We start from the raw sequence: 27,992 nt of genomic DNA on the forward strand, positions 1-27,992 counted from the left end.
CGTACAGTATAAGGTTGTAGTAATAATTCTGGGTGCCGATGCAAAGGTGCCATCCATAATCCAATGATTTGATTGTTGTAAATGTCTTCAATTAACATCAGTTGCTTATAATAATTCTGTCGGCTAATTCAGTGTCATAAAAGAGCAACCATCTGCAACCATTTGAAGTTTTGGTATATTTTTCATCAATTACCTTCAATTCTTCTAAGTTCCTGGGTTCAAGTAGTAGATGTTCTCGCCGAACTTCTCGAAGTTTTCTTTGTATGGACTCCTTTTTAAGAAGTTTGAAGGTAGCCTCACTGGATACCCTAGAAATGTGGTTTGGATTATGTGGCTGGAGTCACTGCCGATATGCTAGCCGTTGCTTTGATCGAATTAATATATTCTGTAGCTTGAATCCGATTCCAATCAGGGGCATGGGAATGGTCAGTTGATTCTGAGACTATTCTTGTCTTGACAAGTGATATCAGCATCGATGTGCATTCTCTGCATAGATCACAGCGCCAGACGATACCTTTCTTTTGAATTCGATGTTTCGTACGCATGAAACCGTTGTATATGATCTTGTCATCACCACGTTTACTTGAAATGAACCTTAATTGACTACGGTATCCATCATGTAATATTAAAAAAAAATTAACACAAATTTTGTTTGAATGGAATGTGAAACCGAAACTGTGGAAACATTTTCATACAAATTTTGTTTGAATGGTATGTGAAACTGTAAAGGCTCATTCACAATGAAAATTAAACATAACGTAAGCGTTAACTTAAGAATGTAAACGTTACGGTAAAATCAAGAAGTCATACCATCATTCACGATGGGAACATAAACATAACAGCAAACATACTTGGTAACCATGGAAACATAACAACGACGCCATTTCCTCATATTCTGTCGTATACTTCAGCGCTCCACGATTGTGTTCTGTTTGCAAATCACGCAAGCATAAGCATGAAAGTTTTGAGTTTGCAAACTTCCATGTTAACGTCTTACGGTAATGTTTATGTCAATGCTTGTGAATGATCCCATTTGGTAGCCTGGGCGCAAACTTCTGTGTTTATGTTACGGTTATGTTTAATTTTCATTGTGAATGGGCCTTAACTGCGAAAACGTACTGTTATACAAAATCGTAATGTGTTACGAATCGTCCTAGTGGCGGGAAATTTGTGGCGAATGATCCGAATCCCGATGTAAATACCCAAAAATGTTGCGCCACATTGAACCCCGTAAAACTCTCAAATTAATCTTTAGAGCAAGTTTGTTTCGGTACTTTATTGGAAATAGGCCTAAATAATAAAACATTTGAAAATATCTTTACGGAGAAACCGGTGTCGGTGAAATAAAGTTGACCAGCTAATGGCTTCCCATTAAAGAGAACCGAAATATTCTGTACGACATTTTGAAAACAAAACTACTGTGGGAGTAGATTTTCTTCGAGTACTTTTCTGTGCTATTGTTTTACCATATTATACGCTCTCATTAGCTCATAGTTTCTCATTAACCTCTGCAATTAGAAAAATACATACTATGAAAAATTGCTGTTGCAAATTAATGCATTAGCAACAAATCTATGCGTGCTTGCACTCAGTGCATAACAACTCGTTTAACAATTGAGATAAACTTTCATTACTCAGCAATTCACACTGTTAGCATGGAAACATTTTTGTAAGTGAATGATAGCAAAAATTCGCATGTCATTACATGAAATTACAATGACAATGAAGTGTATCATATTAAGTAAGATCACGACAAGGTTATCAAGATGACGTCTATTTCGAATTCTGATATGGCAGCGTGTCACTTCTTTAGGCCTGCTCCATTAATTATAATCGACAGCTTAGACAAAGAAGGATATAAGTAAACGTACCAAAAATGAAATTATCAGAGATACAGCGTCAAAGTGGAATGTCATCATTGAAATTAAAGGAACTGCATTTAACCTCCACCCTGCATTTAACCTCCACCCTCCACCGTATGTAGGCATGTGAAATCACCATAATTGAATGAGGATATTTTCTCTCTATTAACCTCCAAAAAGTAATATTAGATATTGCGTACAGATAAAATGTAAATAGAATTCTTATTCTCCTACTTTTCTTCCAGTATTAGTCCCTTTGTCTATACAGTTCTCATCTTTTCTCCTATTTGTACAGATTTATTATTCCTTCCTATTCAAATGGAATTTTAAAAAAATGCTACAAAAATGTGGAAAGACATCCAAATTAGATTTCACAACATAATTTCAAAACCAACTCTACTTTATGATAGTGAATATTGAAGCCTTTGAGGACAAACAGCTCGCGAATGAGATTTATGTGGTGCCTAAATGTTATAACGTGAAGATATAGAATGAAAGGCGAAGATCTGTGCAATCAATGAAAAGTTGAAGAAATGACACATGACATTAAAAGTAAAATCATCAATTGAAATGATACCAACATATTCTAAGAACGCCAGAGGAATGGTTACCTTTGAAAGTACTATGCATTACCAACCACAAGAAAGGATTTAGGGCAAATCACCCAAAACTGCGCAAGTAAAAAAGGAGAAGATATTTACCTTCATTGATATACAGATTATTATTCATCTCATTTAGATAATTCAACCATTTCTTATTACATCCGTTTATTTTGCCTTTGAGGAAGGAAGTTTTTAATTCGAGACTAATTTCAACATTTCTAAGTCTTTCTGTCTTTGAACAGCCTTTTATTGATATCAAAAATCTCATTTATGCCGTATGTATTCTGTTTTTTGTGTTTATTGGTAGCTATCCATGTTTTTCATTTCCAAATAGCATTATTAGAATTGCCATAGTTTTGTAAAATTTCTGTCTTCTGGCCTTTCTAGTTTCATATTTTCCATTCCAAAATTATATAATTCTTATACGGCCTCAAAAAGGTCATTATTTTCGTTTCGCTCTTTGACATTTTCATGTGAGGCCTATTTGTTATAAAATATTAATTCCTTTCTGATAGCAGTTTTCTCTTTCGTAAATATTGTAAGAATACAAAACTGAATATGAAATTAGATCGAAGTTTCAATGTTATAGTTTAAATTATGAGTAGTTTTATACAGGGGCATCATTTTATTTTTACTAACATTTTTAATATTAACTTGGCTATACCTCTGGATCAACGCCGTTTGCTACCCCTTTCCACGACTGGAGTTCGATGATACTGGCGTAGAATACAAACAAATCACTTTACTAGGTATAGGAGGAAAGAAAAGTAGTTCATCCATTTACGTAACCTAGAAAATATTGCGATTTTGAGTTTGATAATTTTCATTAGATTTTTGTTTAATCAAAATACAGTACAGTATTAACAATGAGTGTTTTTACTCACGAACCGAGCTGTCCATGTGCACGTATTCATTATGTAGTGTATATTATACTGTCTACAGCACATTAGCATACAATATAGAGAATTAAGTTAAATTAAAAAATAATCATAATATGGATATTTAAACACATTTTTAAAATGGTGGCCTTTCATTTCGATACAGGCTTCAGTTCTTTTGTGCATATTATCGCACTATAGACTATTGCATCTAATTCCAATTGCCAGTTTCGTCCTTCGTACTAGTAACTCATGTTGAAATAATTCTGTACCTACTCTATAAAAGAGTACCTTACGTAATGTAAATTCAATCTTCACTTCTGCCCGATCCGAAAAGATAATATTACTCAAAAATACTATCTGCTGTCCGTCCAAGTGGTTATGTCGTAGGGTCGTAGAAAGGGAGGAAATCACGTGACAGTTAATTACTTAACGATGCCCTTTTATTTAAGCTATTTTAAACAGTTGTATAATATTACGTAGACGTCAAATTCCTAACAGAAATCAATATTCCCAGAAAAGAGCTAAGACAGCCCAGCCACTAGCTGGCCAATAAAAGCTGGTGGGGGAAACCGGGATACGACGTAGGCAAATGGACGACAGTACCTGTGCGAAAATGATTTAATATTGAAAGCTCTTTCGTCACTGGAAAACGCGAACATATTTTTGGAACGTACTGTTTACTATGACCGTAAGGCTACTATGGCTGTATATGGATCTGTGTGCAGGACGGTTGAACTTCATTAGTAGAAGGGGTGGGAGTGAAGTACGTTCAAAAACTCAGGCACAATAAAAATTGAAGTAAAAATAAAATGATGTCCCTGTATTTAGTAGATCAATTAAATTATTCTGACGTAGACTGGAAGCTTGCAGTAAGTCTACATGTTTTGTTTTGTTTTGTTTTGTCTTTTCGCTACCTCACTACTATAAAAATGGCATTCATTTGTATTTGCTATTCGTGTATGCTTAAACTGTATGATGTAATTCTGTCAAATTTTCATTAGTCATTCTCAAGACGCGGGAAAACTAAAAAGCCTATATTTCACTGTTGCATACACAAGCTCAAACAAACATACTAATAGCTTAAGGCTAGACGTTATCTATATTATTTGCTTCTGTCTTGAGTGGATGCTGCAACAATTTAGATTAAAAGTATATTCCAAGAAATGTATTTAAAAGTCTAAGAGCTCATACTTAAACTTTAGTCAAGTGTTTGGAAAGTTCAGTGTCTTCGTCTCAACTGATCAGTACTGCTGTTAGTTAAAATAGATAATACATTGGTTCTTAATTCACAATAACGGTGTCGTCTTATTGGCAGGTAAGTTGATGTCTTTTTGCCTACATCAATAATTATAATATCTACTTTAAGGTATATGTAGGCTAATTAAAGAAAAGTTTGATTGCTCGTACAGGCCAAGGGATTATTAATATTGGATATTTCAGATTTATTTTTATACGGCTTATAAAAATGTTAATCGTGTTTGTATTGCGGTTTTATTTAGAGTATTTTTAATTGATATTATTTTTATTTAGTATTGAGCTTTACTCTTACTTGTTACGTGCTTTCAACGTTTGATATTTTGTGCGAGATCGTGCGTATTTGCTTGGTTTCCACACAAAACCAATCCGCGGAAAGTCTAAATTTCCACATTCAGTATTCCCAACCTAACACACATAACAATTTCCCTCTTCTTACCGCTTAAGTGACATATTGATTTTACTGCTCTAGGCTTTTAACATATTATTTTTAGAGACGTTCAATATAGTAATAATTATAATAATTATTGTTTTTAAATATTTGCAAAAATTAAGTAAACTCTACAACTCCACTAAAGTTACTGCATTCGTGATGCAAGTAACATTAAGGAAGCCGTGAAAAAATTAACAAACTTGCCGATGTTATTACTGCAATATGTTATATAAATAATATTGTTAAAATATTAAAATGAAAAATAAATCATTACATAACCTTACCGTTTGTTTTAAGTTCGCATTTATAGACTGGGGGAAGAAAAAAGACAGACGTATATCACGGCCTGCTGGAGTATAGTAAACACAGGAAACATTTTAAAGCAACAATGTTGAAGATAGATATTTTTGTTTTGCAAATTTTCCGTCATTGAACAGAAACCAAGATGGAGATTTCATTGCAACTAATTAGAAATTCCTTTCAGGTATGTAATAAACGATCTTCGCACAAAATAATGCACGATACACGAGCGATATGTTTTCTTTCAATTCTCGGAAATTAAAAAATCTCAACTACGTTTCGCTTTTTCAAACTTTTTCTCGAACATGAAAACTTCAACATACCGCTCTTGTAACGCATATTACTATTATTTGATTACAAATTATTGAATATATTTCATTGAATAACAAATTAGTTTAAGCAGGACCCAGTCGATAAAATAAGTGCGGTATTGCAATGCTCAATGTTTTTTTTTTTGAGAATGCATGTGTACGCTCCTTTGAAACAAGTTTGTATTTTACATTTTATCATCATCATCATCATCATCGTCAAGGTTTAAGCCTCTAAAGGCTTGTTCCGGTCTCATGCATTAAACATTTGTTGAGTCCATCTTTTCTTTGTTCTGCCAATGTTTGTTTTGCCTGTTTGTCTGTAATCTAATAGCAGTTTTGGAATGCGGTATTCTTCCATTCTTTCCACATGTTCCCTCCACTTGGTTCTATATTAATCTATCTTCTCTATTAGTTTAAAGATGCCTAATTCCTTTCTTATGTCATCATTTCTCCTTTTGTCTACAGTCCGCGTCACCGTTTTTGGCGTGTGAAATAAGTAATGGGAACGTTAAGTGCTAGCGTCTTTTCTTTAACGTAGTCAGTCTGATTACTGTGTCTGGCAAATGGCCGATGTGACTTGTATAGAAAGTAGAACCATTCTCAGCTGCACTAGCAATATACTCACAAACTGAGCACTATACTCTAGGCCACACGCCAAAAACGCTGGCGCCAGCTGTAACAAAATGTAGCCGGCTATACTCCTTAGGAATCTCATTTCTGCGGCCTCTATTTTTCTCTCTTCACTTTTTTTTAATGTCCAACATTCCGAGCCATATAGCAACATGGGCACTGCCATTACTTTGTAAAATTTTAATTTAGTTACTTTCCTGGTTTGTTTGAGGTTTCTTTTTATTGTTCCACATATATAGTTAAATTTATTAATATTTTTTATTACATCGTCATTTTTAACGTATGATACACTGCAGGCTAAGTAATTAAAATTGTTTACTTGCTCTATCATTTTTCCTTCTAAAATGATTTTAGCCCTGATTGTATTGGACCCTTGGAATGCTAGGACTTCTGTTTTGGCTGTGGAGTTGTTTAAAGCGTACTTTTTACTTAGAGTATTTAATTGGCATATGGCTTTTTGTAAATGATCCTCTGAGCTACAGATTAGAACTTGGTCATCTGCAAATAAAATTGTGTCTAAAAACGTATGCATAATTTTAAAATGAGTCTCTAGATGTATCTGCCATTCTTCTATGACATTGTTATTGTCGGCCGGCGCCGTGGATCGTGTCCCGGCATAGCTCAGTTGGAAAGAGCACTCAGCGCGTAGAGCTGAGAGGCCCTGGGTTCGATCCCCGGTGCCGGAGCGAATTTTTTTCGTATTAATGGTGATAATATATATATAAGCTTTACTCTTACTTGTTACTTGTATATGTGTGTATATATATATATACATATACATCTATATATATATATATATATATATATATATACATATACATCTATATATATATATATATATATATATATATATATATGTTTTCAAAAATCTGAGTTTTATTATTAGAAATTCAAAAACTTTACAGAACACTTCGACTTTGACACTCCTTTTTAATTGTCATGTTCGCGCTAAATTGGAATATGCCTCTGTAATTTGGTCACCCACTTGCAAATCACATAGTAATCAAATTGAAAAAAATTAAAAAACGATTCTCTAGATATCTGTATTTTAGAAGATATCATTGTTCAGCCCTCCATAACAAAATTTCGTACAACAATCTACTTGCTGAAATTAATTTAATGTCTCTTGCCAGTCGTAGATTACTTGCTGAGCAAATTTTATTGTATAAAATATTCAACGGTCTACTGGATAATAGCGAAATATTATCACAAATCCAGCTTAACGCTAGAACATCACATTTAAGAAATTGTCAATTGTTATATTATAAAAAACCAAACACATCACAAAAAAATTCACCAGTGTTAAAAATGTGTTCAAATTTCAATGAAATCATGGGATCTAGATTTCTGCATTTCTTACATGGAATTCAAACATTTTCTTATTACTATACTGTAGGTAGTTGATTTTATATAATATTACTATTTGGTACTCTGTAATTTGCCAATTGTAGCTACATTTTACATTTTTGGCTATGATATCTATATTTAACTATTTTTCATTTATTTTATTTTGTATTTTTCATTTATATCTATATCTCTTATTTAGGTAGTATCTATTTGTCTGTTCTTTTTTTTTCTTTCCTTTTCTCATTTTCCATTTTAATTTGTATTTACGCCTGTATCTGTTTCATCTCTTTTTTTTTCATGTTAGAATTATATAAAATTCTTAGCTTGGGGAGGGAACTAAAGTTCAGAGAACCGTATGCGTACATTTTCGACACGTAAAATCTTATCCCTGATAAATGACTCCTGGAAACATTCGTCAGTCACTTCTTGTCACGTTGCATTTCGATACCGTACTAAATACCCTCGCAATTGAAAGTATCATTTAATAAAATAACGACCGTTCGCGCATACCCGCCGCGCAGCTGACTCCCCTTCCTTGTTTGAAGGTCAACTGGCTTCCTTAACATGTGTTCTCATAATGTTGTGAGTACTGGTTGCAACAAGTCGCCATTGTGCATTTTGTGTTACTTCAAAATGAAGGACGTGATTGATAATCCCGCCGACTGTGAGGTGAGGAGTGTGATTCGATTTTTGAATGCCCGACATTTGAAACCTGCAGAAATTTACCGGCAATTGAAATAAGGGTATGGTGATACTGTAATGAATGAAAGAAATGTGAGAAAATGGTGCGAAATGTTCACCAATGGGCGAACAAATGTCCACGATGAAACTCGACCCGGACGCCCATCACTCATCACAGAAGACATGAAGACTAAAGTGAACGACAGAATCTTGCAAGACAGGCGCACATCACTCGACAAATTGTATATTGCCTTTCCTGACATTTCTCGTCCTTTGCTTGGTGAAATTGTGTCGCAACATCTTGGTTACCACAAAATCTGTGCACGATGGGTTCCACGGCAACTGAGTGACCAACACAAAACTCAGAGAATGGCCTCAGCATTGACATTCTTGATGCGATATCACACAGATGGAGACGCCTTTCTTGATCAAATTGTGACTGGTGATGAGACCTGGGTGTCTCACAACACCCCAGAGACCAAGCGCCAATCACGTCAGTGGCATCATCCCTCATCACCCAAGAAACCGAGAAAATTCAAACAGACTCTCTCAACACAAAAAGTCATGGCTATTGTCTTTTGGGATCGCAAAGGTGTTCTTTTGCTGGATTTCATGCCAAAAGGCACTACGATCAATGCAAATCGTTATTGTGAGACTTTACGAAAACTACGGCGAGCCATCCAAAACAAGAGGCGAGGAATGCTTTCGAGAGGAGTTGTGCTTCTTCACGACAACGCCCGCCCGCACACTGCTGCTTCAACTCGAGAATTGCTGGATCAATTCGGTTGGGAAATCTTTGATCATCCGTCCTATAGTCCAGACCTTGCTCCTAGCGATTTTCACCTTTTCACTAAGCTGAAAGACTTTCTGGGTGGTACGCGTTTTGGAAGTGATGAAGAGTTGAAGAAGACAGTGAACACCTGGCTTAATGAACTGGCGGCAGAGGAGTATAACACGGGAATTCTAAAGCTAGTGAACAGATACGACAAATGTTTAAATGTAGGTGGTGATTATGTAGAGAAGTAAAGGAAGCTTCAGTTATGTAACAGACTTTGTTTTTTTCAAATAAATATTTTTTTAATTATTACAACAAAACGGTCGTTATTTCCTGGATCCCCCTCGTACTACTACTACTGCTACTACTAGTACTAGTACTACTACTGCTGCTACTACTACTACTACTACTACTACTGCTACTACTACTGCTGCTACTACTATTACTACTACTACTATTACGCGATAGGATCGCAGTTAAGATATTGGCTCCAAGCCAGAAGGTCGCGAGTTCGTTTCCTGATGAGGTCATGAGTTTTCTGCATATATTTGCTTAATCCTTACGGCCGCATTATGGCCCTTAGCCCTGGGGTTTACTTAGTCTCTAACAGAGAAATTAATACCAGGGTTATTTCCTTGCTAGTAAAAGCGGCGAGAACCTAGAAGCGGCATCCCTACTGTTACTAATGCCTATCGTTAGAAAAAATCAGATCATCAACCTCCTTCTAAACTGTGGGCCTCCATGGCATATAATAGGTATCCCTTTTTCTCTATTTTTTTACTTCATTTCATAGATTGGTCTGTAATTTACGCAGTTGAAAACAGTGTTGTGTAATTTTATTGCTTGATAGCATTATTAGCTACATTTGTATCATTCTATTTGTGAAGTAATTGTAGCCTACTTGAACTTTACACAAAATAAAGTACGAGTTTATTATTATTTGACTTTCGTATGAATGGACTGATAAAGAGTTTAAAATATTTGAACAGCCGCTGTGCATTACTGAAAATCCTTTCTTCTGTTTTAAGTTACAAGATACAGAAGTTGTAAACAAACAAACAATAATTGTAAGTGCTGGCATTATGTAAAGGAGTTTGATGCTATCTAATGAACTGCAAACTAACATTGTTGTGAAACGAGTCAAGATCAAATTTCATTTAGTACTCTATATAACTGAAATGTATAATTTTACTTAGTATTGAATACATAGATTGTAGGGAAACCGCTAAAGAGCTTCAGAGAAGGTTAATGAACAAAAATTTAGTGGTCTAAATTTTTTGGTGCGCTCTTATAAATAATTTTGTTTAAAAATAATACAAAAGAGTGGCACGTGATTCATATGATCCTGTAATTGTGTGAAACGTTATGCTCTCGGTTGGGTGTTATAGTGGTATTTAGAATGTTAAGGAATTGGTTCTTATTTACAAAGACTGTGAATATGATAGAGTGAAATAATAGTACATTATGCAACGAGCCTATAATGATAGTAATTAAGAATCGAGTATGGATATTTATGAAACGAGCGCAAGCGAGTTTCATAATTTTCATACGAGCTTCTTTAATTACCATTATAGGCGAGTTTCATACGACTTTTTATGCTCGACCATATTTCTAACTTGAAATTGCCGGTATTCAGATGTATACATTTTATTTGTAACTGACAAGATCGGAAGTGTCCTTGTTCTAGGTCGTGAATTGTGAGATGTGCGCAGACGCGAAAGTATTGATTTTTTCCGAGGAACAATAATGTCATTGACCTTCACGTAGTCCCGTTAAACTTGATAATATTATAACCTTGATTATTGAATTCGAAATTGAAAAACGAGATGACAAATTGAATTTATTTGAATATTATTTACAATTAACGCTAATTATTATAGTAACAGAACATAACCTTCTGCGACAGTATTGGATTTCCAGCCTCCGTGACTTTTCGCTAATTCTCTTTCGATTGCATATCCGAGAATAATCGATACTTGCGGTTTTATAACGGTACAAAGCTGACTTGTCATTGGCTGAACACATGTAAGCTGAGTTATCATTGGCTGAAGCCTGTACTTTAATGAGTAGGTGTACTTTAATTACATGCATTAAAGGTCTGCTACCAGATGTATAATTAGTACATTTCGGCATGGTCGAGCATAAATTTAATTTATACAATGTGTCCCTAAATAATTATCGGAGTTTCAAAATTGTTTAATTTCTCTTATTTGCGATATATAAAAACAAATATATGAGATTAAAGAGGAACTCTTCGAGTTTGCATACTGCACTTCATAAGTGTTCAATGTGAACACTATTCGTCACACGGCTGCACACATCTAGCCGATAGTCGAATTTGTTCCAAACATTGGTCAACGTGTCAGCAGTGATAGGCTCAACAGCAGCAACAATCCTTCTTCTCAAATATGGCAGGTCGACAGGTACCGGTGGTACGTACACACAGTCCTTCACGTACCCCCACAGGAAGAAATCACAAGGTGTGAGGTCGGGAGACCATGGAGACCATCGGGAGAAAACATGTTATTCGGACCGGCACGTCCTATCCATCGTTGGGAACAGCATCTTTCAACCAATCCCGCACATTATGAAGAATAATGAGGAGGAGCGCCGTTTTGTTGCCAAATGAAGTCTTGAAGTTCAAACTCATTCAGCCGAGGGAAAAGATAATTCTGCAGTATATCCATAACGCTGTGACGCAATAAAGACAAGAAACAAAAACGCTGCACTCGGAATATTAAACATTCACAGTTCTTCTTTCATTACACGAAAGAAACACGCATCCACTTTCGTTTGTAAAGCTATGCCAATCACCTAAAACTCCGATAATCATTTAGGGACACGGTGTATGTTATGCAATTAATTATTACTTTCCATTTTATTTTATTGAATATGTACCATATCGTACATCAGTTATTCATAGATTTCAAAAAGGCGTATGACTCGGTTAAGAGAGAAGTTTTATATAATATTCTTATTGAATTTGGTATTCTCAAGAAACTAGTTCGATTAATTAAAATGTGTCTTAGTGAAACTTAGAGCAGAGTTCGTATAGGCCAGTTTCTATCTGATGCTTTTCTAATTCACTGCGGGCTAAAGCAGGGGGATGCACTGTCACCTTTACTTTTTAACTTCGCTCTAGAATATGCCATTATGAAAGTTCAGGATAACACAGATGGTTTGGAATTGAACGGGTTACATCAGCTTCTTGTCTATGCGGATGACGTGAATATGTTAGGAGAAAATCCACAAACGATTAGGGAAAACGCGGAAATTCTACTTGAAGCAAGTAAAGCGATAGGGTTGGAAGTAAATCCCGAAAAGACAAAGTATATGATTATGTCTCGTGACCAGAATATTGTACGAAATGGAACTATAAAAATTGGAGATTTATCCTTCGAAAAGGTGGAAAATTTCAAAAATATCTTGGAGCAACAGTAACAAGCATAAATGACACTCGGGAGGAAATTAAACGCAGAATAAATATGGGAAATGAGTGTTATTATTCGGTTGAGAAGCTTTTATCATCTAGTCTTCTGTCAAAAAATCTGAAAGTCAGAATTTATAAAACAGTTATATTACCGGTTGTTCTTTATGGCTGTGAAACTTGGACTCTCACTTTGAGAGAGGAACAGAGATTAAGGGTGTTTGAGAATAAGGTTCTTAGGAAAATATTTGGGGCTAAGAGAGATGAAGTTACAGGAGAATGGAGAAAGTTACACAACGCAGAGCTGCACGCATTGTATTCTTCATCTGACATAATTAGGAACATAAAATCCAGACGTTTGAGATGGGCAGGGCATGTAGCACGTATGTGCGAATCCAGAAATGCATATAGAGTGTTAGTTGGGAGGCCAGAGGGAAAAAGACCTTTGGGGAGGCCGAGGCGTAGATGGGAAGATAATATTAAAATGAATTTGAGGGAGGTGGGATATGATGGTAGAGACTGGATTAATCTTGCTCAGGATAGGCAGGCTTATGTGAGGGCGGCAATGAACCTCCGGGTTCCTTAAAAGCCAGTAAGTAAGTACCATATCGCACTCCTACTAAAATACGCATATTATTTTTTTCCAACACTGTTTTACTGGTTGAAAGTATAAAATTCTAATAATAAAATAATAAATTATTAAAGGTTTTGGTACCTATTTATTAAAATATTTTTACAGCAGTATTTTACTAGAACATATCATATCTTTACAAATCACTATGAAATCCATCCATCTGTAATGGAAGTTACATGCATTATGTTACTCCATACTGTTTCATTGTGTTCCAGATTCAAGATGGCCACGATTACAGGCAGTACATTTGCTGACGCAGCCATTCTGCTGGGGAGCTTACTGGTGGCGGTGTACTTCTACTATGCCCACAAGTTCACGTATTGGAAGAAAAGGGGTGTAATCACTCCTAAACCTATTCCTGTCTTCGGCAACTTCCTCATGGCTATGCTGCAGAAGCGATCTCCTGGCCAAATAGTGCTAGATGTGTACAATGCCGGACCGCAAGAGCCTTATGTTGGCTTCTATATCTTCTCAAGGTACACAAAATGGGTCTATTTTATAATGTTACCTACTACAATGTTCTGTTGAAACTTCTGTATGCGACTCACTTAGCTTCGTTGTGTAGGGGGATCAGATTTTCAAATACCCATTCCTAAAAGTGGTACTGTAAAGTAAGTGAGACCTTTGGTTTTTGTTATTCGTCTTTCATATATTATAGATATATAATCATCATCATCATCATCATCATCATCAATAGCTATCAGGGTTTAGGCCATTTGACCTCTTCCGTCTCGGGTGAAAAGCTGGTCTCTCCATCGCTTCTTCGGGCGTCCACGATCTCGGTATCCAAGGGGTCTGTAATTTAATAATCTCCTGGGTAGTTTATCATTTGGCATCCGTAGAACATGCTCATGCCAGTTGCTCCGATACTTGTGGATTGTCTCCGTAATGGCTGCGATATTTAGTTCTTGTCGGATGTCTTCATTATATTTATGGTCCTAGCGGTCTTAGTAATCTCATCTCAGCTGCTTCTATTCTTTTCAGTTGACTAGTTGTTAGAGTCCAAGTTTCTGATCCATATAGCAAAGTTGGAATGGCCATTGTTTCGTAGAATTTCAAAATTATGTCTTGCCGGACCTTCTTAAACAGTGTATTTCTAATTGTTCTTAGCAGCTGTTGAAATTTGGCTAATTTATTATCTATATCTCGAGAATGAATATAGGAGAGATTACAGCCAAGGTAAGTAAAAGCATTTACTTGCTCTACTCCAGAGTTATTGATAACTATTTTAGTTCTTATAGAATTTTTACCAATAAAGGCCATGGTTTTTGTTTTGTGTATAGAAATTTCTAAATTGTACTCTTTTGCTTTTTGATATAACCTATGAATTGCCATTTGTAAGTTGTCTTCGGTGTTAGCTAATAAAATTACATCATCTGCGTAGAGCAAAGTGTTAAGGGATTTGTTATCGATCATAAAATGTGTGGCCAAATCAATTTCCCAGTCCTTAATAAGTGCATTAATATATATATATATATATATATATATATATATATATATATTAAATAAACAAGGAGACAGCGGACAACCTTGTTTTAAGCCTTGATTTGTTATCCTAGTCGTTAAACTGATCTTGTTATTAATTTTAATTTTAATCTTTGTGTTTCTGTACATGCTTTGAATGGCATAAATTAAATTTTGAGTTATCCCTTCTTTCTTTAAAATATTCCAAAGTGTTGATCTATTTACAGTATCAAATGCTTTTTGGAAATCAATAAATGTTATGTGTGTCGGAATATTGAACTCTCGATGTTTCACAATAAGTTGGGCCAATGTAAAAACTCCATCAATGCAAGATCTATTTTCTCTGAAGCCGTTTTGTTCTTCAAGAAGTATCGTTTCAGTGATTGGCTTTAGTCTGCTATTTATGATTTTTTAATATATTTTAGCGGCTGAATTTAATAGACTAATGCCTCTATAGTTAATCTTATCTTTTCTATTCCCTTTTTTGTAAATGGGAACCACTAGTGACTCATTCCACTCATCAGGTAAGCTTCCATGGTGTGTGTGTGTGTGTGTGTCTATATATATATATATATATATATATATATATATATATATATATATATATATATATATATATATACACACACACACACACACACACACACCAGAGTGTTGCATTGAAGTTAAATCGCTCGTTTGAACTCGGTCCAGTGTCGCACCCTCGAGTGAGATACGATCAGTCGTGATACGCTCGTAATAAATAGAAGTACAGTCTAGTATATACAGTCGCGAAGCTCAATACGTAGCAAATATGCAAACATTAGATAGTTACTCACCACTAGGATCGCTAATATCGCCTCATTACAGGCCATGCAAAATAGTACCGTCACAGTCTATTGTTTGTAGCACCCTCAAAACTCAAGCTTCGTGACTGTATATAGTAGACTGTGATACAAGGTCATCTCACCGACATGTCTTATCGTGTATGGAAGGCGAAGATAAGATACACACATTATGTTTTGCTCACACTGTAAAAATAAGGCTTTATTTTCTGCGTTTATGACAAATATTTAATGGAACAGTCAATGGAACGTACCAAAACAGGAGCATGAAGTTATAAATAAAATAGTATGAAAAACTTCGATATACAGTTATTATTGGTAATTAATAATTATTCAATATTTGATTTACCACATATAGGCCTATACTAATAATAAATCTGTAGCCAAAATGTTTCTGGTAATGTTCGATTTTCCAAAAATAATTGGTGTTAACATGTATAATTAACCATCCTGAAACCGAAAATCGCTTTTTTGAAATTTTTATTTGTATGTCTGTCTGTCTGTCTGGATGTTTGTTACCTTTTCACGCGATAATGGCTGAACCGATTTATATGAAAATTGGAATATATATTAAGTTCGTTGCGACTTAGATTTTAGGCTATATGGCATTCAAAATACTTTATTTAAAAGGAGGGTTATGAGGGGGCCCGAATTAAAAATTCGAAATATCTCCCTTATTATTAATTTTCATGAAAAATATTACATAACAAACGTTTCTTTAAAAATGATTTCCGATAAGTATTATTATATACAAAATGTTGATAGGACTGATATTTAATGAGATAAATGACTTTTAAAATTACAATAACAACGCCATCTAAGGCGCTATATTGAAATAAAAACAAATGACTTCGTCTATAAGGGGCCTTGGACAACAACAATCGAAAGCTATTAAACATAGCCTACAGAGAATGTTTCTGTGTTTGTATGAAGTAATATTGGAAGCTAATTAATTGTTTAATTATTATTTCACCATTGGAAAGTGTAGTTTCTCTAGACGGACATAATTCTACAATGTTATTACAGTAACTTCTGAGTGAAATTTAAGGATATACAAGAGTATTAAAATAACAATACAATACATTTTCACCGCCGCCTCAGATTATAGCGTTGTTGTTCCTGCAGTAACTCCTATGTGCAAAATATAAAATTTTTGAGTAGGAAGAAAAAACATATTTATTCATTCCATGGCAATGGTACATAGGAGATCGTGAATTCTTACATATTTGAAAGAAAGAAATATAATTACATATCACTGTTTATGCTGTATCACTATTTAAGTTATTTGAAGGGCTCAGAACCATGGTGGGGCCAAGCGCCATTTACTGAAAACATAGAAAACAAGGGTTAAAATTAAGTTATTACCATAATTCATTGGAAACATATAGCAAGTAATATGAAGTATGCACATTAAAACTAAATATGTCAATCTTCATTAAACTATGGTTGCATGTAATAACAATTAACAAACATGTTAAAGGAACTGTCATTGCAACAAATGATTGCTCTCTGGACCAAAATGATCGCATTTTAATTATTTAAATTCAATTTAAATTAAGTAACATATTAAACGATTTATCCTTCTATCAAACACGAATGTTCCCTGGATCAAACGTCCTATTTTAATTATGTAATTACTTTAGATTTATTTCTAACAGATGCAGCGGAGCGCACGGGTACGGCTAGTATATAATATGATAGATCCATACATAGTGTTCCGCCTATATACTGCGACAATGTGGAAACGTTTTACAAAATGTTATTGATATAGCAGTAGATTAATAACAATATTAGTACAGAGATAACGTCACAGAAAATATAATAAAACAAATAATCATGCTGCACAACTGTTACAGACGCAAAGATTGATACACTAATTATTATTATTATTATTATTATTATTATTATTATTATTATTATTATTATTATTACTAGAAAACTTGATACAGTTCTTGCATTATCGTGATTGTGTTCTCCGTTCATAATAACTACATTTACATCCAATAATATCTATCAGATGTGGCAAAAACAAAATCACTCCTGTGTGAGAAAAAAAAATTCCCACAACATTTATATTACATTTTAAAGCAAGTTTTGTAATTGTACTATGGAGAGGTTAAACACTGCAAAGTTTTGAAATGATAAATATCTATAATGTTACTACACAATTCATCACTGTAACAAGAACGAATGTCTAACGCTCGGCTTATACCGTTCGAGGATTTATCGCTCGTGACAATTTTACCCATCATGCATGTGCGCTACCTATCGGATTATGCTATGAACTACTTGGCGCTCGAGCGAAAACGTCCGATGCAGACCTCTGATACACACATACATAGACTTTACACCAAAGCTGTAACCAGATTTTCAAATATGCAGATTAATACCTATCGGATACAACTGCAGCAAAGGAAAGTATATATCAGCAGTAATATATATATATATATATATATATATATATATATATATATATATATATATATATATATATATATACATTCATACATACAGGGACATCATTTTATTTTTACTAACATTTTTAATATTAATCTGGCTATACCTTTGGAGAACCGGAAACACAGTTTGCTACACCCTTCCACGACTGTAGTTCGATGATACTGGCGTAAAACACAAACAAATATCTCTACTACGTATACGAGGAAAGAAAAGTAGTTCATCCATTTACGTAAACTAGGAAATATCGTAATTTTGAGTTCGATAATTTTCATTAGGTTTTTGTTTAATCAAAATACAGTACTGTATTAAGAATAAGTAGTTTTACTCACGAACTCAGTTATCCATGCGAACGTATTCATTATGCAGTGTATATTATACTATCTACAGCACACTAGCGTACAATATAGAGAAAGAAGTTAAATTGAAAAATAATCGTAATATGAATATTTAAACACATTTTTTAAAATGGTGGCCGTTCATTTCGGTACAGGCTTCAGTTCTTTTGTGCATATTATCGCACTATAGACTATTGCATCTAATTCCAATTTCCAGTTTCGTCCTTCGTACTAGTAATCATGTACCTACTCTATAAAAGAGTACCTTACGTACTGTAAATTCCATCTTCACTTCTGCCCGACCCGCACAGATAAAATTACTCAGACATGCTATCTACTGTCCGTCCAAGTGGTTATGCCGCAGGATCGTAGAAAGGGGGGAAATCACGTGACAGTTAATTACTTAACGAGGCCCTTTTATTTACGTTATTTTAAACAGTTGTATAATATTACGTAAACGTCCAATTCCTAACAGAAATCAATGTTTTCAGAAAAGAGCTAAGACAGCTAAGACATTTATTTACATGATTTTTACACAGTATTTGAAGAAAATATAAATATTGCAGTAATTTCGAAACAACAAAAAACGAACACAATATTTCATTTTACGTAGTAGGTACTAATTATTTCAAAGTAATACTCTTTCATTGTTCCTCAAGCATTATTGGGACCACTGGTGCACAAATGCTAAGAAAGAAAATATTTTACTCCCAATTACATGCAATTGGACATTGTGAGGCTTTTACACTGGAATCATTTCCTTAATGTATATTAATATAAATTCACATTATTATTAATATAGTAGTAGCAGATCAGCTTTTGCTTCAGTAACACAGATCAGTACGGGTGCTCATTGAGCTGTGATTGTGAATGCGTTAAGGAAAATAAAGTGAGGAGTCCACAGATATAACGAAGAAGAGAAATCACGAATCATATAACGTAACTGTTATGATGTTTTGCTCAGCCAATAGTAATTATTTTAAAATGAAAGGCTTTCATCATATCATGTGGACCTAATAGTGATATGAGAATTAAATCATATTAGTAAAGTTCTCAAAATATAATATTCGCCTGCTCTTATTTCTTAATTAGTTCTCTCACGGCAAGACAAACATGACAATGATGTTGTTTTGGAGTCTGTACTAACACAGCCATCAATGTATAGACGACTTACAACTTCTATTTGATAAACTGATAAGTGATGAGAACATTGAGTGAGGAATACATGTGAGGGTCTTGAGGTTGTAAGGGAAGGAAGAAAGCAACTATTTGTAAGGCGGAAAAAGTTTCTGGAAAAATAATACATAATGGCGAATTTCCCATCTCACGTTACTATATTATCTTAATATACAATAATAAATCTTTAAACCTGACATAAAGAAAACGTCCTCGCTTCACAGCTTGTGAAGTACTCTTTTAACTCAATTTAGTAACGTTCCCAACTTGCTGATACTTGCTCTCAATGTTTTCCAAATAAACTATACATAAATTTAAATTCAAGCTTAATTTATCCAATTTATTAATAATAATGTGAATTTATATTAATATACAGCAAGGAAATGATTCCAGTGTAAAAGCCTCACAATGTCCTATTGCATGTAATTGGGAGTAAAACATTTTCTTTAACATTTGTGCACCAATGCTCCCATTAATGCTTGAGGAACAATGAAAGAGTATTACTTTAAAATAATTAGTACCTACTACGTAAAATGAAATATTGTGTTTGTTTTTTGTTGTTTCGAAATTACTGCAATATTTATATTTTCTTCAAACACTGTACACAAACCATGTAAATAAATGATTATTTACAAACGACTGCATTGTGAATTGTAATTGAGTAAATCTATTGTTTCTTGTGTTACAATTATTGTCAAATATAGACATTGACAATAATTGTGTTTTTTCCTTCTGCTAAGTATGTTTATAATGTCCAAATGTCAATTTAATTGAACACTAGAAGCGCAGAATAGATTCTTTTACAGGGACATCATTTTATTTTTACTTCAATTTTTACTGTACCTGAGTTTTTGAATGTACTTCACTCCCACCCCTTCTACTAAGGAAGTTCCAACTCCATACAGAACCAAGACCGCAGATAGTAAGCAGTACTGAGTTACTGAGTATAGTACGTTCCAGAAATATGTTCGCGTTTTCCAGTGACGAAAGAGCTTTCAATATTGAATCATATTGTGAATTTTATTAATAACAACAATGTAATTTATTCGTCACAGCAATAATTCCTTTCTACAATTCACCTTAAACGCTCTCGTCAACAATTGGATCTTCACTCAACACAGTATTCGTTATAGCACTCCACCGACGACAATGACAATTTACTTGGACTATTACGCACAACAATGAACTGTTAAACTTAACTAATATTTACAAAGCACTATTTACAAATCAGAACTACCAGTTCTCAGTTCACAGTTCTTCTATCTCAGTCACTCGAGTTCACGGTATCTCGAACCACAGACCTTCAGAGACAGTTCACTGTACTCGAACTCGGGTCCCTCCAACTGCGGTCCACTGCACTCGAACTCAGGTCCCTCCAACTGCGGTCCACTGCACTCGAACTCAGGCCTTCGGATGCTGACGCAGATGCGGACGCACACTCGAGTCGAACTCCGGCTGGCTGGCTTGCTTGCTCTGGCTTACTCACTGACTGAATAACTGAAAAACTGAAAACTCTGCTCGAGTTCGCTGGCGCTTCTTCTTTTATAGCAAAATCATAGTTGCGAGAAATTTCTACAGGTGTGTAGAGAATTATCTCGATATCTCCACTTCGACGGACTTCTGGAATAGTCGGGAAGGTCGTTCCACATTCACTGCGTTAAGTAGCAGCTGCGCGCGCAGCCTCCCCTCGCGTGTAGGCCCCTTTCCCCTTTCCCCGTGAAGCCCGCGCGATATGCTCTCTCGCGGGACGCTGGTCGTGAGTTCGAATCTCACGTCGCTGTCACAATATTTTCGCACTAGTACTGTCCGTTTGCCTACGCCGCATCCCGATTTCCCCCACCTGCTTCTGCTCGCCCCTCTGTAAAAGCTGAGCTGTCTTAGCTCTTTTCTGAAAACATTAATTTCTCTTAGGAATTGGACGTTTACGTAATATTATACAGCTGTTTAATTTAACTTAAATAAAAGGGCCTCGTTAAGTAATTAACTGTCACGTGATTTCCTACCTTTCTACAATCCTGCGGCATAACCACTTGGACGGACAGTAGATAGCATGTCTGAGTAATTTTATATTTTCGGGTCGGGCAGAAGTGAAGATTGAATTCACAGTACGTAGAGTAGGTACAGAATTATTTCAACATGAGTTACTAGTACGAAGGACGAAACTGGCAATTGGAATTAGATGCAATAGTCTATAGTGCGATAATATGCACAAAAGAACTGAAGCCTGTATCGAAATGAACGGCCACCATTTTCAAAATTGTGTTTAAATATTCATATTCTGATTATTTTTCAATTTAACTTCTTTCTCTATATTGTACGCTAATGTGCTGTAGACAGTATACACTGCATATTGAATGCGTTCGCATGGATAACTCATTTCGTGAGTAAAAACACTTATTCTTAATACAGTACTGTACTTTGATTAAAGAAAAACCTACTGAAAATTATCAAACTCAAAATCGCGATATTTCCTAGTTTACGTAAATGGATGAACTACTTTTCTTCCATCCTATACCTAGTAGAGTGATTTGTGTTTTACGCCAGTATCATCGAACTCCAGTCTTGGAGGGGGGAGCAAGCGGTGTTTCCGGTTCTCTAAAGATATAGACAGGTTAATATTAAAAATGTTAGTAAAAATAAAATGATGTCCCTGTACATCCCTCCAGCTAAGAACTGGTAAGAGCAACACGTGAATGACGCAATCTGTACAGACCGGCGTTCCGCGCACATACACTGCACTTTCAGTGTCTGATTTCTGACATGCCTGCTCTAGAAGATCTATTTTTTTTAATATATTTTTCATTCTTCTGTTACATTTTTTTCTAATAAAATAATCTCTTAGAACTAAGAATTATGTGGATGACAACTTTACATTTCAACATTATAATATGTTTCAGACCATCAATTGTGATACGTGAGCCCAATATCATCAAGCAGATTCTGATGAAGGATTTCAACTATTTTTCCGACCGCCATGCTTGTTCGTCAGAAGATGATGTCCTGGGAACCCAGAACCTATTCACACTGAATGGAGAACCATGGAAGTATCTGCGCACGAAGCTCTCCCCCACATTTACATCGGGTCGAATGAAGAAGATGTTTCCTCTGGTTCGCAACTGTGCTACGCAACTAGTAGATTACATGCTTGATCATTCTGGAGAGAAATCGCCAGTTGAGGTGAAAGAGACGATGGCCAAGTATGCCACGGACGTGATATCGACCTGTGCATTTGGAATTGAGACTAATTCTCTGAAAGACCCTAATGCAGAGTTCAGGGAATTTGGAAGGAAGATATTCGAGTTTACAAGATACCGCACGCTGGAAGTGCTCTCTCTCTTCTTCGTACCCTCCCTCATGAGCTTTCTGCATGGCAAGTTCTTCACAAAGGAGTCAACAGAGTTCCTACGAAAAGTCTTTTGGGACACAATTAACTACAGGGAGGAAAACAAAATCCGTCGCGATGATTTTCTTGATTTGCTGATCCAGTTGAAAAATAAGGGACGCATTGATGATGGTGAAGACGAAGAGAAGGACTTTAAAAAAGTAACCAATGATTCATCGCTTTTTGGTAAGTTGTACAGAGTGATTTATATAGAACTGACACATTTCTTTCATTAATTGTTTCAAAACGAATTGTGCTAGCGACAACTTATTATACCTAAAATGTAGAGGAACTTTGGGAGATTATTTACCTCTATAGCAAATGTTGAAAATGTCCTCCATCCTGCATAAGGCACAACTCAACACGTCGTTCCATGTTACTGGCCACTCGTTGGAGGACTTTGTTGTCAATAGCTTGAATCTCCTGTGTGATGTTGTGCTTCAGATCGTCCAATGTCTGGGGACGTGTGGCGTAAACCCTGTCTTTTAAGTAACCCCATAGAAAGAAGTCCGGCGTTGTCAAATCCGGAGATCTCGGTGGCCACAGGTTCCTGGAAATTATTCGGTCGTCACATAACCGGATATATGGAACCATGCTTCATCTGTGAACCATGTGATGGACAATATGGCAGGATTTTGCACAATGAACGTCTGAAACCAACGACAATAATTCAATATTTTATCCTTACCTGGTTCCTGTAGCTGATGAACAACCGTAACCCTATATGGCTTTAGGCTCTCTGACACATTGAATAGGGGTACCCTGTCTCCTGCGACAAACGTCTAAATGATTTTTTGGGTGACTGCTCCAGTCGTGCTCTTACGTCAACAACAACCGTGGGAAGCCTAGATGAACGATGCTTGCCCTTTTCACTCATCAGAGATCCAGTTGTTTCCAATTTGTTTACCAGTCCCAGTATTGTGTTTCTTTTGGGAGGATTGCGAACACCAAATTCTCTCTGGTATGCCCTTTGAGTAGCTGTAATTGAATTCGTAATCCAGTATTGCTTCACAAGGAAGAGTCGTTGATTTAATGTGTACTGCATTTTCACGTTGACACAAAATGTCGAAAACAGCTGCCAACAATAGGAATAAAACATAAACATCTGCGCATCTAGTGACAAGGAATCGAAACTCCAGAACATTCTGCTTAATTTGGTGCTAAAATTGGGTCATTGAATGAATTTCCAACGGAATAATTAAAGAAAGAAATGTGTCAGTTCTATATAAATCACTCTGTAGATTAAATAGCATAATTCTAAGTTAAATTATACCAAATACTATTGTTATTAATTGTATGCACGAAAATCCATACACGATAGTTGAATAACTATTGATATAACAGGTGTGAAGTGTCCGTTAGCCTATATAAAATGTCTGTCACATATATTTTTAAAATGTACAATTTGTCAAGTGAATTTTCTGAGAGCCCCTAAGATCCCGCGATGCGAGGGGGGCCTCAAAAAAACAAAAAGTTTGAAAAAAAAATGTAAATAGGTTGTCATAATGGGGAAAAAAGACATTTAAAGTAGTAAAAAGAAAAAGAGTTCGCAACTTTCAGTGAACACGCCGGTACATGTCAACAAAACTATCAGTAAACTAGAGATGGGAACGATATATCGGTTTTTACGAAATACCGATATTTTCGTTTCGATATAGCGATATATCGATATCGAAATTTTGATTCAATATATCGTATAATATATCGGCTTTCTCATAAATTTATCGATTTTTTTGTGGAATTATTATCATTATCAACAACAACAACAAAATCCACACTAGACAACTCCGATAATTCCCGAGAGATGGCGCTACTGAAGGCGGACAGTTAGGCCTACATAATTGTGCAACCTCACTCAATACCTTGTTCTAATTGGCTGGACTGGAATTCCAATTCAAATTGTTTAATATGCAGCACCAAATTCAAAATGCTGATAAATGATGATAGAGACTGGATTAATCTTGCTCAGAATAGGGACCAATGGCGGGCTTATGTGAGGGCGGCTATGAACCTCCGGGTTCCTTAAAAGCCAGTAAGTAAGTAAGTACATGACTTTTTTTATTTGTTACAGTGCCACGTTGAAATACTTTCTTGTTAATTGTACGTGATCTTTCAGAATTCACTGGTGATAATCTGGTAGCTCAGCCTGCACTCTTCTTCACGGCTGGCTTTGAGACTAATGCAACGACCCTCAGCTTCACACTATACGAGCTGTCTCTGCAACCAGAACTCCAGAAAAGGCTTAGGACGGAAATTGCTGAAATCATGAAAGCCAGTAACGGAGTACCAACATACGAAGACATCTTTGGCATGAAATATCTGGGCATGGTTGTCTCAGGTACATTTGCTTTTTTCCTTTTATTTTATGGATAAAATACCGCACTTATAGTACTGTATAGTTATTGATGATGCAGCTTGTGGTTTTAAAATGTTATCTGTAAATTGTTTGGGGGCCACAGAAATTATATTTTTATTTATTAATTTATCCATCTATTTATTTTCATCATCGGTAGTTAGAACAATAGTTATTTCTTATTAGATTATATTGATCATCTCTGGGAAAAGAATAGCGATATGTTAATAGATAAGGGACATAATATACAATACGTGTTCGACAAAAAAATTCAAATGTCTCACTGTTCCCATTCAGGAGGGTACAGTGAGACACCACAGTGTCTATTAACGGACATTGAAATGATTTACATTTATTTCAAAAGAAAGGAAAGCTTGCTGTCTCTATATCTTGACATGTTCTGTAGGCTTATTTAGAATCATTTTGATGTCTGACTTCGAAACCATTGAAACATCTGGAACATTTGGAAAAGTGAATTTTTCATGACATTTCGAACTTTTGCGAAAAAAATGAAATGAATTTTTGGTGACTAGTATGTTCATTTTTAATGTTAGTTACTGGTAAATGTGTTATAATTACAGTTTGTTTTTGCAAATCATTGGTACATAGGAACAGTGAGACGTCTCAGTGTACCCTTCAATGGCATGTCTCACTGTTCCCTTTACGCATAGTTCATTTAAAAATGACGCCATCACTTCAAAATTAAAGCAAGAAAGACGAAACTTTGCCAAACATAACCTAAAATACCATAGTTTTTTTTATTTCATTGGGTTATTTTACGACGCTATATCAACATCTAGGTTATTTAGCGTCTGAATGAAATGAAGGTGATAATGCCGGTGAAATGAGTCTGGGGTCCAGCACCGAAAGTTACCCAGCATTTGCTCGTATTGGGTTGAGGGAAAACCCCGGAAAAAACCTCAACCAGGTAACTTGCCCCGACCGGGATTCGAACCCGAGCCACCTGGTTTCGCGGCCAGACGCGCTGACCGTTACTCCACAGGTGTGGACCCAAATACCATAGTATTAGGCAATAAAACATTCATATTTATATCTCATTTGTATATCCAATATAACCTTCATTAAACACAAGCCAAAATTTTACTTCTAGAGTGAAAAATTACGAATTATTTTTTCATCACTCACCTTTATAATTAGAATAAAATCGAGTATGACAATACTGTTACTTTACTCATGCAACATACAACTCCACTGTTACCAACATCTCAACATCAAAATTTACCACCTAATAAAAAATGTCTCACTGTTCTCCCTGTCTTACTGTATTGTATTGTATTGTATTGTATTGTATTTATTAACATTCCACGGTATTCATACATGCTTACAGCTAGAATATGGAACAAGTCAAAAAACTTAATACTATTATAAAATCTTAATTTATAGTTACAGTCTAGATGAAATATATACAGACGAAATTTACAATATAGTCTACTAGTACAACACAAAGTTTTAGTATCAATTTCATGAAGTGTTATTGAATGTCATGAATTCACCTACAGAATAGAAGGCGTGAGAAATTAGGTACTTCTTTAATTTGGCCCTAAATAATTTTATGTTTTGAGTTTCATTTTTTATATCGATAGGGAGGCTATTAAAAATTTTTACTGCCATATAACGCACTCCTTTTTGATAGCACGATAGACTTGCCGATGGAGTATGAAAGTAATTTTTTTGACGTGTATTTATGCTATGAACTGTTGAATTAGTTACAAAGCTTTCACGATTACATACGAGGAAGACTATTAATGAAAAGATATACTGACAAGCCATGGGCATTATAGTCCTACACGATTCCCTAGATTTGGCACCTACTATTATTCTGATTACTCTTTTTTGTAATAGAAATATATTGTTACTATCTGTGGAATTTCCCCAGAATATTATTCCAAAACTCATTACCGAGTGGAAGTATGCAAAGTATATTGTTTTTAAGGTATTGATATTCACTATCTTTTGCATAGATCTAATAGCAAAACAAGCTGAATTTAGTTTGGGGGTAATTTCTTTAATATGATTTTTTCAATTTAACACATTATCGATTTTTAAGCCAAGAAATTTGGTTGTTGTTTTTTTTTAATAGGGATCTATTATTAATTATTGCGCTAGAAATTTGCGACGTTGAATTTGGACAGGATTTGAATTGAATTATGTTAGTTTTGTTACAATTTAATACTAATTTATTGACTGAGAACCAGTCACATATTTTGAAGAGAATTTCCTCTGTTGAAGATTGGAATGTGTTGGAGTTATTGGCTGTAATTACTATACTTGTGTCATCTGCAAATAATATGGGATGACCTACATCTTTTATTAGGGGGGCAAGATCATTTATAAACACTAGAAAAAGTAGGGGACCTAATATTCAATAGGAGTGAAGTGCGATTTATGGAAAAATGAGATTTTGATGTGTGTACATGCCATGTACCTATGCAAATACATACTCATTCATGTAGTCATAGTTTTCTACCTAAGGGCAGATGTTTCTCTGCAAACCCAGAAAATTCCAGTCTTCCCTGTTTTCCTTTTTCCTCTTCGTCTCTGCATAAGATTCATGTATCAATGTTGTCTATCATCTGATATCTTCTTCTGCCCCGAGCTTTCCTTCCGGTGCACCTTTCAGTACAGGGGCGGACGCAAGGGGGGGGGATTAAGGGGATATATCCCCTCCCGAAATTTTTAGAAAAATACGAAACAAGAAACAAAAATAATATTGATTTTAATTCGTGAATGTACATAAGAATTAGAGGGTTTTCCACGTAAATTCTCTTTGCTAAAATGTTAAATAGATGTATCTTTTCATAGAAAGAAATCCCTATATCTGGGATTTTTCTTGCCTCTGC

The 27,992-nt window shown here is 35.2% G+C and overlaps 1 protein-coding gene and 1 long non-coding RNA gene across 3 annotated transcripts in view; one reads left to right on the top strand and one right to left on the bottom strand.

Annotated features, from left to right (window-relative positions):
- Window positions 1–27,992, top strand: part of LOC138705268 (cytochrome P450 6k1-like) — a 70,524-nt gene that overhangs the window by 31,781 nt on the left and 10,751 nt on the right. Inside the window, exons 1-4 of one of the 2 annotated variants that reach the window (XM_069834103.1) lie at window positions 4,504–4,660; window positions 13,353–13,613; window positions 22,294–22,964; window positions 24,895–25,116. In XM_069834103.1, coding sequence (XP_069690204.1) covers window positions 13,360–13,613; window positions 22,294–22,964; window positions 24,895–25,116 — 1,147 coding nt within the window. In that variant the 5' untranslated portion in view covers window positions 4,504–4,660; window positions 13,353–13,359. Of the gene's footprint in view, window positions 1–4,503; window positions 4,661–13,352; window positions 13,614–22,293; window positions 22,965–24,894; window positions 25,117–27,992 lie in introns of those variants that run through there. The other variant, XM_069834104.1, reaches the window with a different exon arrangement.
- LOC138705272 (uncharacterized) lies at window positions 16,584–23,445 on the bottom strand. Its single transcript, XR_011333680.1, has 2 exons — window positions 23,089–23,445; window positions 16,584–16,750 (listed from the first exon to the last, which is right to left on the bottom strand). It is a non-coding gene; the product is annotated as an uncharacterized lncRNA (long non-coding RNA).

This window comes from Periplaneta americana, chromosome 8 (assembly GCF_040183065.1).
Source record: "Periplaneta americana isolate PAMFEO1 chromosome 8, P.americana_PAMFEO1_priV1, whole genome shotgun sequence".
Taxonomy (NCBI): Eukaryota; Metazoa; Arthropoda; class Insecta; order Blattodea; family Blattidae; genus Periplaneta; species Periplaneta americana.